The sequence below is a fragment of the Hypanus sabinus genome, chromosome 7 (genome assembly GCF_030144855.1).
Source record: "Hypanus sabinus isolate sHypSab1 chromosome 7, sHypSab1.hap1, whole genome shotgun sequence".
Lineage (NCBI taxonomy): Eukaryota > Metazoa > Chordata > Chondrichthyes > Myliobatiformes > Dasyatidae > Hypanus > Hypanus sabinus.
This window is the reverse complement of record NC_082712.1, coordinates 22,765,625-22,786,743: the sequence shown is the minus strand read 5'-3', so window position 1 is coordinate 22,786,743 and position 21,119 is coordinate 22,765,625. Positions and strand designations below refer to the sequence as shown.

The following is a 21,119-nucleotide window of genomic DNA, read 5'->3' as shown; positions in this document are numbered from 1 at the left end:
GTTCTGAATTTTAGTTCTGTATATCTACCAAAGAAGTGACTCGTGTTTTACAGGGATAGATGGTTGACAATTCAGACCTATAAGTAAATGAGAAGCCCATTGGAAGGACTGACTTACTTATTATTCTGGCTCCAATCACAGCCAAAAACAGCAGCTGGATGCTTATACTTGTGTAGAACCTTTCCATCAATTGTTCGAATAATGCTGCAATAAATAGCATATCAATAGTAACTGAACAGCAGTATCACAGTCAGAGACCACAGCAGTCAACAAACGATGATGCTCCCTGCCTCTCCCCATCAGTGGACAGTAGAATTACAGAGACCACAGCAGTCAACGAAGGACAATACTCGCTGTCTCTCCCCATCACTGTTGCTTTAACTCCTCTTCTTTTCATGTCAGGCAAATATGTAAAACAACTGTGAACGAATTATTTCTAACTTTACAAAATTCTGCAGATTCTTAGGTTGAAAAATCGATTATTTAAGGAAAGAAGGCAGGAGGTGAATCCAGAAACTACCTGAGTCATCAGAGTGCCTTCATGATTAAACGTATTCCCACCATGCTTCTTGTAAGGTCTCCACTCCTTGTCCCTTTATCATCATACCTTCTAATGATGATACTTTCCACATCAGTGCTACAAATGCTCTTCCCTTTTTCCTCAACCATGGATTCAAAGAGAAGTTAACGCAACACTTTTACAACCCACACAAAATGCTGTAGAAATTCAGCAAGTTAAGCAACATCTATAGAGGGGACTAAACAGCTACAGCCTGTAACATGATTAAGTGCTAACTGTCCTATTTCCACTCTATGATCCTCACTGCAGTTTTCATACTGCCAAAGATCAAGGCTAAGCAGGCACTCGATGTATTGAATGCTGCAATCAGCAAATAGGAAAGACGCCTTTCTAATCATTTTTGGGGACTTGACTCTTGTCTGCTCAATTATCAACATATCACCTGCAGTATGAAGGGTTCCAACACACTCAAGCACTGTTACACTATGATTAAGAATGACTACTGTTCCTTGCTTATGACTGCATTTCTGGAAATCTGATCACTTGGCTGTCGTCCTCCTACTTGCATACAGTTCGAGGCTAAAGAACAAGGCTTCAGCAGTAAGGACAACAAAGAGGTGGTCGCCGAAGGCAGACAAGAGGTTATCGGACTGCTTTGAGACTGTAGACTCGGCTGTGTTTAAGGAGTCATCAGAGGATCTGAACCAATACACCTTGGCTGTCACAAACTTTATAATAACAGTCTTAGATGAGTGTTACCCTACAATATAATTTGAAACATAGAAACATAGAAAACCTACAGCACAATACAGGCCCTTTGGCCCATAAAGGTGTGCCGAACGTGTCCTAACCTAAGAGACTACCTAGGGTTACACGTGGCCCTCTATTTTTCTGAGCTCCATTTACCTGTCCAGGAGTCTCTATCATATATGCCTCCACCACCATCGCTGGCAGCCCGTTCCACATACTTACCCCTGACATCTCCTCTGTACCTACTTCCAAGCACCTTAAAACTGTGCCCTCTCGTGCTAGCCATTTCAGCCCTGAGAAAAAACCGCTGACTATCCACACGATCAATGCCTCTCATCATCATTTACACCTCTATCAGGTCACCTCTCATCCTCCATCACTCCAAGGAATAAAGGCCAAGTTCACTCAATCTATTCTCATAAGGCATGCCCCTTAATCCAGGCAACATCCTTGTAAATCTCCCCTGCACCCTTTCTGTGGTTTCCACATCCCTCCTATAGTGAGGTGACCAGAACTGAGCACAGTACTTCAAGTGGGGTCTGACCAGGGCCCAATAAAGCTGCAACATTATCTCGTGGCTCCTACACTCAATCCCACGATTGATGAAGGCCAATGCACTCTATGTTTTCTTAACCACAGAGTCAATCTGCACAGCTGCCTTGAGAGTCCGATGGACTTGGATCCCAAGATCCCTCTGATCCTCCACACTGTCAAGAGTCTTATCGTTAATACTATATTCTGTCATCATATTTGACCTATCAAAATGAACCACCTCACACTTATCTAGGTGGAACTCCATCTGCCTATTTTTGCATCCTATCAATATCCCACTGTAACTTCTGACAGTCTTCCACACTATCCACAACACCTCCAACCTTTGTGTCATCAGCAAATTTACTAACCCATCCCTCCACTTCCTCATCCAGGTCATTTATAAAAATCGTGAAGAGTAGGGGGCCTAGAACAAATCCCTGAGGTACACCACTAGTGACTGATCTCCATGAAGAATATGACCCGTTTGCCAACCACTCTTTGCCTTCTGTGAGCAAGCCAGTTCTGGATCCACAAAGCAATTTCTCCTTGGATCCCATGCTTCCTTACTTTCTCAATAAGCTTTGCATGGAGTACCTTGTCAAATGCCTTACTGAAATCCATATACACTACACCTACTGCTCTGCCTTCATCAAGGTGTATAGTTACATCCTCAAAAAGGTCAATTTGGAGTCTTTCCCAACCAAAAGCCTTGGATAAGGAATGAGATCTGCAATCTGCTGAGGCCAAATCAGTGGCATGCAGGTTGGGCGACTAAATAAAATAACAGAGGTCCAGGTATGATCTGCAGATTCGATCTTTCTCCTATTGAAGGCACATTCCCATAGAATCATAGGAATTGAAATTCCTGTCTTTTTACCTTCAACCTTCCTTTCTAGGAATCCAAACACCAATTCCAGGAGAACCAGCAACAACTTGAATCTTTTCTAATTTAGTTCTCACATTGTGGTCACGCCTACATTTGGAAAATCAGCTATAGGTTGGGTGACCACTTTCCAGAGTACCTTTCTCGAACTGCAAAAATAATGTCTTCTTTTTATAGGAGAGCATCCTTTCCTTTTTGATCTCTGGAAAACTGAACCACTCACACCTGAAGTCATTCAGGTAGTTAATGTCTCCATTATTAAACCTTTTTCATCCATTCTTTGTCAGTGGGAATGTGGGCTGGGATGCTTTTCGAAAAACATTCCCTCCATTTCTTGACATGGAGGTGGAGAGGAAGAAAGAAATGGGAAGATATCAGGATATCAACTTTAAAAGACAGTAAGGTTCTGGAAGAGCAAATTTTCTCATTAACCAAAGAGCTAAATTAAGGTGCTCTGATATATTTAAAAAGAAGGCAGAGATTAAATTTTTATTTTAAAATTATTTTTATTTGTGAAATCAATGTTTATTTTCTAGCAATTATTCATTAATTTTATTGATTTGAACCAATTTGAATTTCATCAATATGAATTTTAGTTTCAATAAAATTATAGCTGTGTAGTCAGACAATGACACTATAAGTAAAATCTATATATGGAATATGTCAAAATATAAAAACTCCATGTCATAACATAAAAAGTAAGTATGCATGACGCAATTAATTCATACTTGGTTGTGATATTAGCAAAATAATTGAAAAGTACCTTTGGCGTTTAGTTGAGTAATTGCAGTACACACATTAATGAATTCTAATTATTAATGATGAAAATGTCTGAATACAAGGCAGGATAGAAGTTTATTAGGGTGAGTTAATGGGACTCTTTCTCTGGAGAAAACAAGGTTAAGGGTTTAGATAGACTTGATACAGAGAGGCTGTTAACACTTGTGGGAAGAGTTTAACTGAAGGCCATTGATATAAGAAAGTTACTAAGTCATCTGGGAAATTATTCAAAAGAAATTTCTTATCCAAAGGTTGATAAGAATATGGAGCCTTAGAAAGTATGGAGCCATAGAAAGTAGTTGAGGTAAGTGACTGTAATGGCATTTAAGGAGAGCATCAAGGGAGAAGGCCATAGGGGGTCATGGTGGTAGACTTAGATTAGGAAAGTCAGTAGAATGCCTGAGTGCAGCATGGATGAGTTGGGCTAAATGATTCTGTGCTACAAAGCTCATCAAACCTAACTTCTAACATGTACTCAGTGGCCATTTTACTGCAAATATCTAATCAGCCAATCATGTGGCAGCAACTAAATGCATGCAGACTTGTCAAGAGGTTCAGTTACTGTTCAGACCAAACATCAGAATGGGGAAGAAATATGATCTAAGTGACTTTGACTGTGGAATGATTGTTGGTGCCAGATGGGGTAGTTTGAGTATCTCAGAAACTGATCTCCTGAGATTTTCTCGCACAACAGTCTCTACAGTTTGCAGAGAATGGTGCTAAAAACAAAAACATCCAGTGAGTGGCATTTGGGCAAAAGTTCCTTTTTAATGAGAAAGGTCAAAGGAGAATGGCCAGACTGGTTCAGGCTGACAGGAAGGCGATACTCACTCAAATAACCACGCGTTACAACAGTGGAGTGAAGAAGAGCATCTCTGAATGCACACCATGTCAAACCGTGAAGTGGATGGGCTAAAGCAGCAGAAAACCAGACTGGGCTCTGTCCTGCATCTAACAAAATGGCCACTGGGTGTATCTGCATTCTGTTTACACCTCCATATGTTTCTGCATTAAATAAAAGTGAATAATGATAGAAACATGACTTACCAGAAGCCGTCCCCACTACACGTTGCAATCCTTTTGGAATCTTTGTGGCTCCAAGCAATGCAGAAAATGCCATTCTTTCCATGCTTTAAGGAATAAAAGAAGATACTTATTGGTAGAGCCACTATATTGGCAGGATGTTCATTCAGACATTGAAACAAAAACTGAGAACACTCCCAATATAGAAATAACATTGAGTTGTCCAGTGTTTGGAACAGTGTTTTTGAAAGCAATATTATTCTCATGACCTCATGGAGTTATCTCCCTCTTTCGAACATTCATAAAGCCAGGTGTCAGTGGCAAGGCTTCCGGATATTGACTATTCCTAAATTCCCTCTAGGTCACTTTAGAGGGCAGTGAAACCTTTGGGATGCGAAATAAATGTAATTCTTAGAGTCAATAGTTTCAGTTAGTATCAGAGAAGTGTACACAATAGTCACCGAACACTATATCATGGAAGAAGGCCATACAGTCCATCTAGCCCATACCATAATATTATGCTTTGTCCTATCCAACTGCACCCAGACTATAGACCTCCCATCCAATTTCTCTCAAAAGCTGAAATTGAACCTGCATCCACTACTTCTGCCAGCAGCTCATTCCACACTCTCACCATTCTCTGTGTGAAGAAGTTCCCCTCCATGTTCCCCTTACACTTTTCACCTTTCACCCTTAACCCATGACCTCTAGTTGTTGCCTCACCCAACCTCAGACTGTTTGCACTTACCCTATCTATAATTTTGTATATCTCTTTCAAATCTCCCCTCATTCTCCCATGCTCTAGGGAACAAAGTCCTAAGCTATTCCCTCCAACTCAGGTACTCAAGTTCTGGTAAAATCCCTCTAAATGTTCTCTACTCTTTCAGTATTGTTGATATCTTTCCTGTAAGAAGGTGATGAGAACCACAATTAATTCTAGGCCTCACCAGTGCATCATACAGCTTCAAGATTACATCCCAGTTCCTGTACTGAGTACATTGATATATGAAAGCTGGGATTCCAGACTGGGAAAAATGGATGGAGTTCCATCCCTGAAGTGTATTAGTGAAACAAATTGATTTTTAACAGTAGTCTATGGTAATTTCATGGTTCATCATCACTGAAAGTTGCTTTTTATTCTAGATTTTGTGCAATAACAAAAATTTAAATTCCTCAGCTGCCATATCCAATTTGGACTCAGGTCTCTGATCAAAAGCCTGGGCCTATGCAAAATAGCCCAATTGGCTTAACGGCTGTGCTGATGTATAAAAGAAATCAGAATGCAGCACTAGAGCAACAGGGCTTCCGCAAATGTAAATAATTTCTAATTACTGTTTATCTGTCTATTATACACCAATGTTGTCTCTGTTTTCAAATACAGAACAGTACAGTACAGGAACAGGCCCTTTGGTTCATATTGCTGTGCTGAATTAATTCAAGTTTCAACATTCAACATTGTTTATTATCATACATCAGTACAAACGTGCAAAAGAGAAAAAAATTATTGTTATTCGGAATCCATTACAGCATACGAAAACACACACTAAGTATAAAGAACAAATATGTTCACTGCTTTTTTTTAAAACGCTGCATTGAATTAACCAGTAATTAAACATATAACTAAATGAACTGCACTACTGCACTAAAGTCTTGGGCGTATATATATATATATATATATATATATATATATATATATATATATATAGAGCTAAAGGACTTAAGACTTTTGCACAGTACTATATTTTTCAACGTAGAGCAGAGAGCGAGGTTATAAATCTGGCAGAAGCCAAGGATGTTGGGAATGGTGAGGGTGGAGTGCCATGGGAGGGGTGTGGGACAGGTGGCAGAGAAAGAGTGCCTCAGCTGGAGGTGGTGAGGGTGCAGACACACCCATCCCTGAGACACCAGGCAAGGACATTTGATTCCAACAATTGGTTTATTGATCATTACAGAATGTCTCTCTGGTGCTTCCCACTCCCTCCTATCTCCCTTCCTCTTTTCTCAGCTACGATTCCCCTCTCCCTGCCCACTTCCCACTCTCAGTCCACAATAGAGACCCATATCAGAATCAGGTTTATCATCACTCACATATGTAATGAACTTTGTTTATTCTGTGGCAGCAGTACAGTGCAATACATAAAATTACTAGGAGTTGAAATCATGAAAAGCATATAAAAATAATTAGAGTAAAAGAGCTTAAAACGGTGCTGCTTACTGAAATACCCATGGATGTAAATCAGCTGTAGTAGTCCTAAATGTGAATATTTACTGATTCCTATCAGAGCTGCATATAAAGGGCCACAGCTTTCCAGCACCATCTTAGATCAGATTGGGATCTTCCTATGCGCAATTTACTGCTGTATTTCCTTCCATTACAACACTTCAAACACACTTAATTATGTTGGGAAGCATTTTGGAATGTAAATCAATCTTTACCTTCTGTTGAAGTCACATCCATATGAATGAACCAGGCTTCACTTGATCCTTCACATAGCTTCCAAATTTGATGAAAGATCACAGACTTGAAACTTGTTCTCAGTGCTGCCTGACTTACTGAGTATTTTGAGAATCTCTTGCTTTTATCTTATTCCTTTCGGGAGTATCCAGTCACACTACAGTACAATATAAGTCAGGTGGATCAGTCCTGAGATCAAACCTGCTCCTATTTCTAGTGTTTTGTTTTCAGAGGGACGTAATGAGGCTTCAATAACCACAGTCAATGCTAAGATATCAATAAGCATTCACAAAGGGAGAAGATAAAACCTAGAAACTTACCTCATTAAATCTAGTAATTGTTTTCCCTTTAATCACATCCCATATGAAAGCTCCGTTCCGTGAAGTTGCACCTGCGATGCGATTTAGGTCACCTTAAGGTTAAAAGGACAATTACGTGTTGCTGTGAAACAAATACCGCTCACCTTTAAAAGAGCGTATCCAATTATTCAGCTGTTCTTGAACTCTATGCCATCCAACCATCCAGAGCAACTCATCATGTTGACATGTTGTCATTTCATTCTTAATCAAATCATCAAAAAATCTCAATCGTTCATAAGACATAACCTTCCGCATACAAGGCCATGGTGACTCCTCCCTAACCAGCCCATCATTTCAGATATAAGTTTATCTTTCTCCTCAGAACACTGTCCAGTAACTTACCTACCAAAGATGAACTAAAGTTCCCAGGCTGTTCCCAGCCACTCATCTCAAATAAAGCCACAGAATTCACTGTGCTCCAATTCTACCGGCAGCTCATCGTGGCTAACAGTAACACACATATCTCATCTAGGTCAATTTTTTTCTAGCCTCCCACAACATTCTTGGATATACCTGGTCAGACCATGGACAGTTATCTACCTTCATGTCTCTTATGACATGCAACACCTCCTTCAGTGTGACATGGACTATCCCCGAGACCTCAGCATTTATTTTTCCTAGTTCCAAAGTATTTTTTTATTATGTTTTGTAACCATAATACATTAAAGGAAGACACAGGAGTCTGACAATGTGTGTCTAACTTGGTGTTTACTTTAAGTGAGGCATGCACATATCACGTGGTAGCGTGCTGATGTATTCAGTCATGATACTATGTGATTATCATTATCTCATCATCAGATTTTTTATAGACACCATGCAGATTAGTGCTCTTTTTGAAACAACAACTTGACTTTTTATCTTTCTCTCTTTGAGCAGTTCATTTATTTTTATCTGCCCGACATGCTCTTTGTATGTGTCCTACTTTCTGATATTTTCTGCAAGTTTTACATTCAAACCTACATTTATTTGCGTATGTGAGCCCCTGCCCCAAGAATAACACAAGTTATTTGGCCAGGCTGGATTCTATTTAGATCTTGCACTTTTATTCACACTCACTTTCATTCCTGACTGCAACTCAATTGCATCTCTGTCTGGATTTTCCATTGAAACTATGGTTTCAACTGCTTTTTTGAATGTAAGTTGTGCTTCAGTTGGAAGCCATTTTTGAATGCTTTCTTTTAAGAGTCCTCATACTAAATAATCTCTCAGTGTATCATTAAGCCCATTACTGAAGTGACAATGTACAGAAAATCTCTTCAATTCAGCCACATAAACTGAAATGGTCTCCACTTCTTTTTAATTCCACTTATGAAACCTGAACCATTCTGCAATCAACAATGGCTTTGGCTCCAAATTTTCCTGCGTCATTTTGACAATTTCATCAAAGCTCACTTCTGCTAGTTTGGTTCAAGCAGTCAAGCTTTGAACCAAACCTTATGCCTTTAAACTCAATGCACTCAGTAAAATTGTTTTTTGTTTCTCATTGGCTATTTCATTTGCTTCAAAATGTTGTTGAATTAGCTCAGTATATAAAATCCAGTTACCTTTTGTGAAATCAAACATGTCTATTTTCCAATGTAGCCAGCCATTTTTGCTCTTTTTTATGATTATTATCATCTGGTACTCACTTTTTTGCGAATCTGTGAATTCTTCCACTTTGAATTTTTTTTTTAAACTCAATCATGTCTTCTGTTCTGCAGAGCATGAGCTGTGCTGCTTTAAAAAAAAAACTTGACAGTCTATGTATGTCCTGGGCTTTTGTTTTTAATTCAACTGTTCCTTGCTGCTCCTATCCTCTCTCTAGTTGCTCTCCTTTTCCTTAATATATTTACAAGAACCATTAGGATCTTTCCCTGCCAACATTATTCTACAACTCCCTTTTTCAAAACTCAAGATTGTTTAATGTATCTCCGGTACACAAACATAAAATAGAATGAATACTCCAGATCCGTTGCAGCACCAAAAAAAGCACAAAAGAACAAGAACAAAATAATAATAAAACACAATAAAGATAAATATGTAAGATAGCTTATACACATAGATTGACTGTATGTCCAAAAGGTGACACTAGGGTGTACATAAGGTGACTAATAGGAAATAATAAAGTAGTGGTGGAGGTGTTGATCAGCCTCACTGCTTGGGGAAAGTAGTCCTACAAGGATTGGTTCTGGGACCTCTACTTTTCATGATTTTTATTAACGACCTGGATGTAGGGGTAGAAAGGTGGGTTGGCAAGTTTGCAGATGACACAAAAGTTGGTGGTGCTGTGGATAGTGTTGAGGATTGTTGAAGATTGCAGAGAGACATTGATAGGATGCAGAAGTGGGCTGAGCAGTGGCTGATGGTGTTCAACTCGGAGAAGTGTGAGGTGGAACACTTTGGAAGGACAAACTCCAAGGCAGAGTACCCAGTAAATGGCAGGATACTTGAGAGTGTGGAAGAGCAGAGGAATCTTGGGGTAAATGTCTTCATATCCCTGAAAGTTGCCTCACAGGTAGATAGGGTAGTTAAGAAAGCTTATGGAGTGTTAGCTTTCATAAGTCGAGGGATAGAGTTTAAGAGTTGTGAGGTAATGATGCAGCTCTATAAAACTCCGGTTAGGCCACACTTGAAGTACTGTGTCCAGTTCTGATCGCCTCACTATAGGAAGAATGTGGAAGCATTGGAAAGGGTACAGAGGAGATTTATCAGGATGCTGCCTGGTTTAGAGAGTATACATTATAATCAGAGATTAAGGGAGCTAGGGCTTTATTCTCTGGAGAAAAGGAGGATGAGAGGAGACATGATAGAGGTATACAAGATATTAAGAGGAATAGACAGAGTGGACAGCCAGCGCTTCTTTCTCAGGGCACCACTACAAGAGGACATGGCTTTAAGGTAAGGGGAGTAAAGTTCAAGGGGGATATTAGAGGAAGGTTTTTTACACAGAGAGTGGTTCGTGCATGGAATGCACTGCCTGTGCCAGTGGTGGAGGCAGATACATTTGAGAAACTTAAGAGACTACTAAACAGGTATATGGAGGAATTTAAGATGGAGGGTTATATGGGAGGCAGGGTTTAAGGGTCGGCACAACATTGTGAGCCGAATGGCCTGTACTGTGCTGTATTGTTCTTTTTCCGTTCTTTGTAACTGTTTAGAGTCTGGTGGTCCTGGCATGGATACTACATAGCCTCCACCCTGATGACAGTGGGACAAACAGTCCAAGAGCAGGGTGGATCGGATCCTTCATCATGTTGCTGTCCTTTTTCTGACACCTTTCTATTTTATTTATTCATAGATAGATATATATGTATAGAGATGTATGTCCTTGATGGCAGGTAGGCTGGTGCCGGTGCTGCTTTCAGCAGTTTTGACTACCCGTGTAGAGCTGTCATATCCACTGCAGTGCAGTTTCCATACCGACAGGAATGCAGCTTGTTAAGATGCTCACTGCCACGCAGGTGTAGGATGACAGGAGTCCAGCACTCTTCAGCCTCCTCAGAAAGTAGAGGTGGTGGTGAGCTTTCTTCACTTTGTAGGATGTGCTCTGGGACTATGGGAGCTTGCGTGTGACGTGACTCACGGGAGCTTGCTGTGCCACCAGTGTAAGCGGGGTGTGAGTGGTACTGTTCTCCTGAAGTTGATAACCTTCTCCTTTGTCTTGTTGACATTAACGAAGCATTTATTTGCCTGGCAACAGGCCTCACTCTTCCTCTTCCTCTCTGAAGGGCATCTTAATTGTTGTTGGTAATGAGCCCCAGTGCTCATTCGGGAACTTGACAATGTGACTGTTTGGGTGTCTGGCCGTGCAGTAACGTGTCAGCAATGGGCTCAGCACACGGCCCTGGGGGAGCACCCATGTTGAGGATGATAGGGAAGGAGGCGCAGGTTGTGCATCCTGACGATCTGACGTCTGTTCATTAGGAAGTTCAACACCCAGTTGCACAGTGGTGCTTTAGACTGAAGAATAGGAGTTTGTTCACCAAGTTCTGTGGGACAATAGTGTTGAATGCTGAACTGAAATCCAAAAACAGCAGTCTAACACAAGTGAACTTGTTTTCCAGGGGTATCAGGGTCAGTTGCATGACAGATGTTATGGCATCTGTCGTAGAATGGTTCTGTCGGTAAGCATATTGGGTGTCCATTGTGGCAGGAGTGGAGTTGTTGATATGTGCCATTAACAGCAGTTCAGAGCACTTCATGATGACTGGGTGGTAGTCACCTAGTTCTGAAGGTGCTGAGTTCTTTAGCACAGGGATGATGGTGGCTGATTTGAAGCACGTGGGGACAGCAGCCTAGATGAGTGAAGTGCTGAAGATGTCCATGAAGATGTCAGCGAGCTGGTGCGCACACTCCCTGAGTACTTGGCCTGGGGATGTCGTCTGGCCTGGCTGCCGTATGGGGTTGACTCTGCAGAATTCTTCTGTTACTACAGACAGTGGGCGCTCCTGGGAGGAAAAGGGCAGCATTGTGTTGTATGCCTCAAAGTGTGCATAAAAGTTGTTTAGAGAGTCAGGGAGGCAAGCATCACTAGTGCAGTCGAAGATGTTTTGCCTTGTGTTGTCAGTAATGTCCTCGATGCCCAGTCACATATGCCAGGAATTGTTATTGGCCTGGTGTTTCTGAATTTTTTTGTGCAGAGGCAGCTTTTGCTTTCTTGGCGTCTGAGAGCAGTTCCATCACCAGACTTGAAGGCAGCTCTCCTGATTTCCTTCTCAAATACAGTCCTGCATCCCCTATAATCCTACAGGGATTCACTTGACACCAACTGCCTGTACTTGACTCAAGCTTCGTTTCTTTCCTGGGCCAGGGCCACAATCAATAGCCCTCATTATCCTGGATTCCCTATTGTAAATCTTACCCTTCACTCTGACACATCATGCAGACCTTAAGCTCTCACTATCTCACATTTAAAAGCCTCACACTTTTCCAGTCGTCCATTTGCCCATAAACAAACTTACTCCAATCAATCTTTGCAAGCTCCTGTCTCAGACTGTCAAAATTTACCATGCTCCAATTTAAAACCTGAACCCGTGGACCAGTTCTGCCCCCTTCCATCACTTGTTTCAAACTAATAGATCTGCTGACTTTTCCCCTTCATTATGTTTTCCCTGCCCCTGAAACATTTTATTGACTTTCATTGTGTGTAACACATTGATTTTTAAAAAATATTGATACAAACACACTTTTGATGTGTGATAGATACACAGACAGCATTTTCTTGTGTTTACTTAAAGGATGCAGCACAGAATGAAGACAGTCAACCTAGCAGAGCAGAGGTAACACTTCAAAAGTAATATGCCTACATCCCCGCTTCATCGTATAACTTTAAAAAATGCTATCTTGTGAATATTGCCATAATTCGCCTTTGAACGGTACTACCAAGAGTGCTCTCACCCCTCATTCAGAATCTACATTCTGTAGCATAGTAACACACCGATTAATCTTATTTTCCAAATATCACCTTTTATTTTTCTGCCAATCCTTTGGTTACTCACTCTGAGCTCACTGTAAACAGTTTTCCCTAAGCTCGAAGGTCCTTTACTCTTTCTAACCTCCCAAAGACCTACAGGTTAGGAAGTTGTGTGCACGCTCTGCTGGTACCAGAGGCATGGCAACATTTGAGAGCTGCTCTGAGCACATCCTTGGACTGTGTTGATACAGAATGGCACATCTCACTGTATGCTTCAATGCATAAGTGGCATTAAAGATAATCTGATCTTTATCATTCTTTATCATTCATTCTGAAATGACAAGAAATTACTTTACCATGAGAGTCTGGAAGTCATTTCCTCAGCAATCTTTGGATCTCAGTCATTGGGTACGTTTAAAGGTTTTGGTCACTCAGGTAACGAGCAAACTTGAAGGTCAGTTGGAAAACAGACTTGAGGCAAAAGAACAGACATGGACCATGTTCAAAGTTATTTGTGGACTACACTTGTTCTATTTCTAACATAAAACACTGAGGGGACTCAGCAGGTCAGGCAGCATCTGTTGAGTGGAATCAGGAGCTGATATTCCGGGCCAAGACCTTTCAACAGCACTTTGTATGTGTTGCTCTAGATTTCCAGCATGTGCTGATTGTCTTGTGTTTATGATCTAGGAACAAAATCCTGTCGGAACAAACAATGTCCTAAGATTTTAAGAGCATTAGAAACAAAGCTTTGGTGACCTTCACTCACTGCTCAGTGCTCAGTGTATGTATTTGGTATGTCTATTTAGCATCAGTCAGCATTCACAAATACCAGCAACACAAGAAGCTAGAGGAACTCGTTGTGGCGGCAGCATCTTTGGAGGGAAGTGAGGTGCCCTAGAAAGGAAGCAGGAAGATTGCCAATATAAAGAGCTGGGGGAAGAGTGTGGCACAAGAGCTGATATCTTCACAAACGCCATGCACACTTTCTTACCTGGAGCCCAAGACAGGGAGTAGATGACTCCCTCATTACCAGGCGAAGTGTAGACTGCCGTCAAGGTGTTTATGTCCCACACTTTAATGGTCCCATCAAATGATGCTGTGGCTAGAAGGTTGGGGTCATCTGGTTTAAACTTACAGTCAAAGATTGTTTCCACATGACCCTGGAATAACAACATAACCAAACTGTTGACCTTTTTGAGATATAATATTTCTAGAATCATTTTCCTTTTGACCTATGCAACACTGGGGCAATCTGAAAATGAATAAATCTCTCTTACAGCCTACCAAATCTCTCAGGAAATTCCACTTCTTGGCTCCCATGTCATAAAGGCCCACGCCACCATCCAGAAAGCAACAAACGGCGTGCCCAGGGGGCAGGGAAAAGGCTTGGTTTTGAGAGAGGGTTGGAGGTGGAATGGCTTCACTGGTGGACGACATGTGATGGTTCTTTGATGGCGAATGTGCAGAATAGCCTGAAAAGGACAGAAGGAAAATTGGTTTCGAACACCTCGTTAAAATAGCAGATTTTCACCTACATCAAGTCAACAGCGTCCCATTCTTTCTAATAGTCCCCATTAACTGGCACTTCTGTACATTTTTGGATAGGTTTAGAGAAGCATTATCCTTGAAATATTCATTCTTTTTCTTCCTCATACTTGCAGAAATAGTTTTCTTATGCATTTCATATAAAAGATTTTTTAAAAACAGGATAAGTTTGTTGTAATTATTCATGGATATGTTGGTCAGGTCTAGTATTTAATCTCTATCCTACTGAGCACTGAGAAGCACGTTAAACTATTTCACCAGGCATTTAAGAGTCAACTGCATTATTGGCTGTACAGCAGGGTTTCCCAAACTATTTTATGACATTGACCAATAACATTAAGCAAGGGTCAGGTTAGAAACCCCTGCTCTACAGCCAATAATGTGTTCCAGATGCTGAATAATTTCAAACACTGATAAAGAACTTACATGCACTTTGTTTTTAATGGTGCATTTATAACAGAATGATGTTTAATTTGTCATTACTGTGGAAATATGGAAGGTACAGTGTTGTGCAAAATTCTTAGGCACATATATATATAGCTAAGGCGCCCAAGACTTTTGAACAGTACCATAGCGATTTTATGTATTGCACCGAACTGTTGCCGCAAAAAAGAAATAATTCTATGACATAAGCTAGTGATGATAAACCTGTGGACCGAGGAGTGGGGAGGGGAGTCATGGTTAGGAAAATGGGAAGGGAGAGGGGAGGAAGCAGGAAGCACTAGAGAGACAGTCTGTAATGATAAATAAACCAACTATTTGGAATCAAACGACCTTGCCTGGTGTCCCAGGGCTAGGTGAATCTGCATCCACACCACAAACACTGCCCCCAACCCCACCGCCCTTGGCACTCCTTTCCTGCTACCTGTCCCATCCCTCTCCAGAGGCGGTCCACCCTCGCCATTCCCAACATGCTTTGCTCCTGCCAGATTTACAAACTCGCTCTCCGCTCTACATTGACAAATACAGTACTGTGCAAAATTCTTAGGCACATATATATAGCTAGGATGCCTAAGACTTTTGCACAGTATTGTAGATTCTAAAGCACAGAGATTGGCCCTTCTTAAGACTATAAGACCTAGGAGCAGGATTTGGCCACTTGAGTCTGCTCCACCACTTAATCATGGCTGATTTATTTTCCTTCTCCACTCCATCTTCCTGCCTTCTCCCTGTAATTTTTGACACCATCACTAATTAAGAATCTGTCAACCTCCGCTTTAAATATACCCAGTGACTTGGCCTCCATAGCCATCTGTATGGCAATAATCCACAATTCACCATCCTCTGGCTAAAGCAATTCCTTCTCATCTCTGTTCTATTCTGAAGTTGTGCCCTCTGATCCTAGACTCACCAAATATTGGAACCATTCTCTCCATGTGCACTTGAGCTAGGCCTTTTACTATTTGAAAAATTTCAATGAAATTGCTCTCATTCATCCAATCAATATGCTCCTCATATGTTAAACATTTCACTTATGATGCCATTTTTCTAGAGCCTCACCAATGCCAGCACATCCATCCTTAGATATGGGACCCAAAACTGCTCACAATACTCCATATGTAGCCTGACCAATGCTTTTAAAACCTTCAGCATTACATCCTTTTTTTTATATTCTAGTCCTCTTGATATAAATGCTAACATTGCATTTGCCTAGAAAACAATCTATGCCTTGATTCCTTCTACCAAAGTGCATGATCATACACATCCCTATATTGTATTCCATCTGCCACTTCCTCGTCTATCCTCCTAATCTGACCAATTCCTTCTGCGGATTCCATAAGACCATAAGATTTAGGAGCAGAATTAGGCCATTTGCCCCATCACATTTGCTCTGCCATTTCATCATGGCTGTTCCAATTTTCCTCTGAGCCTCAATCTCCTGCTTTCTCCCCGTTTCCCTTCATATAATGAACAATCAAAGATCTATCAATCTCTGCTTTAAATACACATAAAGACATGGCCTTCTGTGGCAAAGAATTCCAGATTCACCATTCTCTGGCTAAGGAACTTCCTTCTCATCACTGTTCTAAAAGGATGCTCCTCTGTTCTGAGGCTGTGAACTCCGGTCTTAGAATCTCCCACCATAGGAGAGATCCTCCATGTCCACTCTATCAAGGCCTTTCATGATTTGATAGGTTTCAATGAGGTTACCATTCATTCTTCTGAATTCTAATGAACACAGGCCCAGAGCCAGAAAAAAACGTACTTTATATGGCAAGCCGTTTACACCTGGAGTCATTTTTGTGAACCTCTCTTGAACCCTCTCCATTTTCAGCACATCTTTTCTAAGATGAGGGACTCAAACCTGCTCACAATACACCAAGTGAGGCTCACCAGTGTTTTATAAAATTCAACATTAAATCCTTGCTTTTATTCTCTAGTCCTCTTGAAATGAATGTTAACATTGCATTTGAATCTTTGACTCAACCTGCAAATTAACCTTCAGGGAATCCTGCACAAGGTCCCTTTGCACGTCAGCTTTTTGTATTTTCTCTCCATTTAGAAAATAGTCAATCCTATAATTTCTTCTACCAGTGCATGGCCAAATAATTCCTGACACTATATTCCATCTGCCATTTCTTTGTCTATTCTCCTAATCTATCTAAATCCTTCTGTAGCCTCTTCATTTCCTTTCAAAACTACCTGCCCCACCACCTATCTTCATATCATAAGAAAATTTTGCAACAAAGCCATCAATTCCATTATCCAAATCAGTGACATATAACATAAAAAGAATCGGTCTCAAAACAGATCTCTGTGGAATACCACTAGACACCTGCAGACAACCAGAAAAGGCTCCCTTTATTCCCACACTTTGCCTCCTGCCAATCAGTCAATACTTTATCCACACTAGGATCTTGCCTGTAATACCTTGGGCTCATAGCTTGTTAAGCCACCTCATGTGTGGCAGGCTGTCATAGGCCTTTCGAAAATCCAACTACACAGCATCAGCCAATTCTCCTTTGTCTATCCTGCTTGTTATTTCTTCAAAGAATTCCAACAGATTTATTAGGAGTGATTTTCCCTTGAGGAAACCATGCTGACTATGGCCTTTTTTATTATGTGTCTCTAAATACCAAGACGCCATCCTTAATTATCGACTCCAACATCTTTCCAACCACTGAGGTCAGATTAACTGGCCTCACTCCCTTCTTGAAGAGTGGAGTGACATTTGCAATTTTCCAGTCTTTTGGAACCATTGCAGAATCTAGTGATTCTTAAAAGGTCATTACTAATGGCTCCACAATGTCTTCAGCCACATCTTTCAGAACTATGGGGTGAATGCCATCTGGTCCAAATGACATACCTATCTTCAGACCTTTCAGTTTCCCAAGAACCTTCTCTCCAGTTATGTTAACTTCACACATTTCAAGACCCCTGACAAATGGAACATCCACCATACTGATTATACCTTCTGCAGTGAAGACAGATGCAAAAGTTCATCTGCCATTTCATTGTTCCCCCATTGCTACCTCTCCAACATCATTCTCTAGCAGTCCAATATCCACTCTCACCTCTCTTTTACACTTTATGTACCTGAAGAAACTATTGGTATCCTCTTTACTAGTATTGACCAGCTTACTTTTGTATTCCACCTTTACTTTCCCAATGACTTTTTAGTTGCCTTCTGTTAGAATTTAAAATCTTCCCAATCCCCTAACTTCCTACTAATTTTTTCTCTATTATATACCCTCTCTCTGGCTTTTATGTTGGCTTTGACTTCTCTCGTTAGCTGCAGTTCTGTTGTCTTTACTTTAGAACACTTCTTCCTTTTTGTGATGTATATATCCCGAGCCTTCCAAATTGCTTCCAGAAATCCCAGCCATTGCTGCTCTGCCATCATCCTTGTCAGTGTTCTTTTCCAATCGATTCTGGCCAACTCGCCTCTCGTGCCTCTGTAATTCTCTTTACTCCACTGTAATACTGATACATCTGACTTCAGCTTCTCCTTCTCAAATTTCAGGGTGAATTCAATTGTATTATGATCACCTAACCCTAAGGTTTCTTTTGCCATTAGCTCTTTAATCAATTCCGTTTCATTGCACAACACCCAATCCAGAATAACTGATCCTCCAGTGGATTCAACCACGAGTTGCTCTATAAAGCCATCTCATTGACACTCTTGAAATTCCCCATCCAGGAATCCAGCACAAATCTGAGTTTCTCAATCTTCTTGCATATTGAAATCCCCTATGACTATTGCAACATTGCCCTTATGGCACGCATTTTCTATCTGCTGTTGTAATTTGTACACTGCATCCTTACTACTGTTTGGGGGTCTGTATACAATTCCCATCAGGGTCTTTTCACCCTTGCAGTTCCTTAGCTCTATCCCAACATGAATCGACACCTTCTGACCCTACTTCACCTCTTTCTAATGATTTGATTTCATTTTGTACTAAAATAGCAATGCCATCCCCTCTTCCCTCCTGCCTGTCCATTCAATACAATGTGTATCCTTGGACATTAAGTTCCCAGTTACAATAATCTTTCAGCCACAATTCAGTGATGCCTACAACATCACAACTGCCAACCTGCAACTTTGCTGCTAGTTTATTCCATATACTGCATGCATTCAAATATAATACTTCAAGTCCTGTATTCAGGACTTGAAGTGTTGTCTCGCTTTTACGTTGCAACATATCCTGTTGACTGCAGTTTTGCCCTATCAACAGCATCTCCTCACCACACATTGCCTCTGTTTGTAAACTAGCTACCTCATCTTCAGCACTATCATCTGCCTTTCCTATGATAGTTTCCCAGCTTCCTCAACACTACTTGCCCCTCCACCTATCTTAGTATTGTCTGCAAACTTGGCCACAAAGCCATCAATTCTGTCATCATGAAAAGTTGCAAATCCTACGCCACTAGTCTCTGGGGGTCAACCAGGAGAACCCCCCTTTATTCCCACTCTTTACCTTCTGCCAGTCTGCCAATCTTCTATCTATCCTTGCATCTTTCCTGTAATATCATGAGCTGTAATATTTTGGACCGTGCTAAACATCATAAATTTTCCTCAACACACTGAAACTTACTGGAAACCATAATACATTCTTTTAAATTGTTACTTACATTTTTTCTTTGGTGAGGAATTCAGTACGTGTAAAGCATGAAACCCTGTTTTCTTCAGCTTGAAGTTATCTATTGGTGTCGTTCTTGAGACATTCCATATTCGCAGGACCCCGACTTGGGAATCTAATGATCAGAGAGAGAGAGACAGTTGCCAATGAACAGTACAAAAAGCTCTTCGTTACTGTCAAGAGTTTTAAACCACCAGCTAAACAAGCTGGCGTCTGACACCATGTAGACATGGCCAAAATGTACTGGGTGCAGCCAGATCAGATCAGACTGTGGTGATTTCAGATAGAGTCATAGAGTAATATAGAGTGGAAATGATCTATTTGGTCCATATCAATCTGAACCTTTCTTATCCATGTACTTTTCCGAACACTTCTTAACTCCTGTTACTCAACTACCTCCTCTGGCAACTCATTCAATTTACATACTGCTGTCTCTATAAAAACATTTCCCTTCAGGGCTTTTCTTAATCCTTCCCCTCTTATCTTAAAACTATGCCCTCTATTTTACGGTTCCCATCTTCTGGGGAAAAAGATATTGGATTAAAGTGGATGCCAGTAACAACAAACAAGAATGCTACAGGGACTCAGCATGTCCCCCTGCATCTATGTAGGGGGATAAGCTATCAACGTTGTGAGCCGAAAGTGGAAAGGAAGGGAGTTCTGCGCTGCACAGAGGCTTTGCTCCAGCTGCAGTGACGCCTGGCTTCATGTCTTTCATAAAACCTCATTTGCTTACTTTTATTGTTTGCATGATTTGTATTTCTTTTCTGCACATTAGGTTTTTTTAATGAGCCCTTTTGAGCTTGTTTGTTTGTGGCAATCTATAAGCAGATGAATCTCATGTTTGTGCAATATATATAATTTGATAATAAATGCATTTTGAACTTCTGGCCAAGGTGGCACCTGCGTACAATGCTCCTTCAGCCGACATCTTCCGGATAGATCGTGAAACCATATACTTCACTTCTTTTACGTCTTTTACATTTGTTTTTCATCTTGAAAGTGATTCTGAACCTGCTGGAGCCTGTGATTTGTTGTTGGGAGATTGTTTGTGTGTACCATTGCTCTGCATTCTCTAAGAGGATTCCTGAAGGCAGAGGCAGCCTGCACAAACCTCATGGTGGGAAGGCTGCAGGGCGACATGTGAGCTGATTTTCGACTCCACTTCGCCAAATCAAGTCAAGTCACTTTTATTCTTATTTCGACCATAACTGCTGGTACAGTTTACAGTAAAAATGAGACAACGTTTTTTCAGGACCATGGTGTTAGATGACACAGTACAAAAACTAGAGAGAACTACGTAAAAAAACAACACAGAAAAGAACTACACTAGAATACAGACGTACCCAGGACTGCATAAAGTGCACAAAACAGTGCAGGCATTACAATGAATAATAAACTAGACAATAGGGCAGTAAGGTGTCAGTCCAGGCTCTGGGTATTGAGGAGTCTGATAGTATGGGGGAAGGAACTGTTACATAGTCTGATCGTGAGAGCCTGAATGCTTTGGTGCCTTTTCCCAGATGGCAGGAGGGAGAAGTGTTTGTATAAGAGGTGCGTGGGGTCCTTCATAATGCTGTTTGCTTATCGGATGTAGCATGTAGTGTAAGTGTCTGTAATGACGGGAAGAGAGACCCCGATGATCTTAGCTGACCTCGCTATCTGCTGCAGGGTCTTACGATCCGAGATGGTGCAGTTTCCGAACCAGGCAGTGATGCAGCTGCTCAGGATACTCTCAATACAACCCCTGTAGAATGTGATGAGGATGGGAATTGGGAGATGGACTTTCCTCAG

General features: G+C 41.0%; 1 protein-coding gene across 3 annotated transcripts in view; it reads right to left on the bottom strand.

Moving 5' to 3' along the window:
* The window catches only part of wdr17 (WD repeat domain 17), a 162,445-nt gene that overhangs the window by 93,304 nt on the left and 48,022 nt on the right, over positions 1-21,119 (bottom strand). For all 3 annotated transcript variants that reach the window (XM_059974293.1, XM_059974295.1, XM_059974292.1), the window contains 6 exons: positions 19,318-19,440; positions 13,984-14,171; positions 13,691-13,859; positions 7,266-7,357; positions 4,515-4,597; positions 118-204 (listed from right to left, as the gene is read on the bottom strand). In XM_059974293.1, the coding sequence (XP_059830276.1) occupies positions 118-204; positions 4,515-4,597; positions 7,266-7,357; positions 13,691-13,859; positions 13,984-14,171; positions 19,318-19,440 (742 nt within the window). The remainder of the gene's footprint in view (positions 1-117; positions 205-4,514; positions 4,598-7,265; positions 7,358-13,690; positions 13,860-13,983; positions 14,172-19,317; positions 19,441-21,119) is intronic.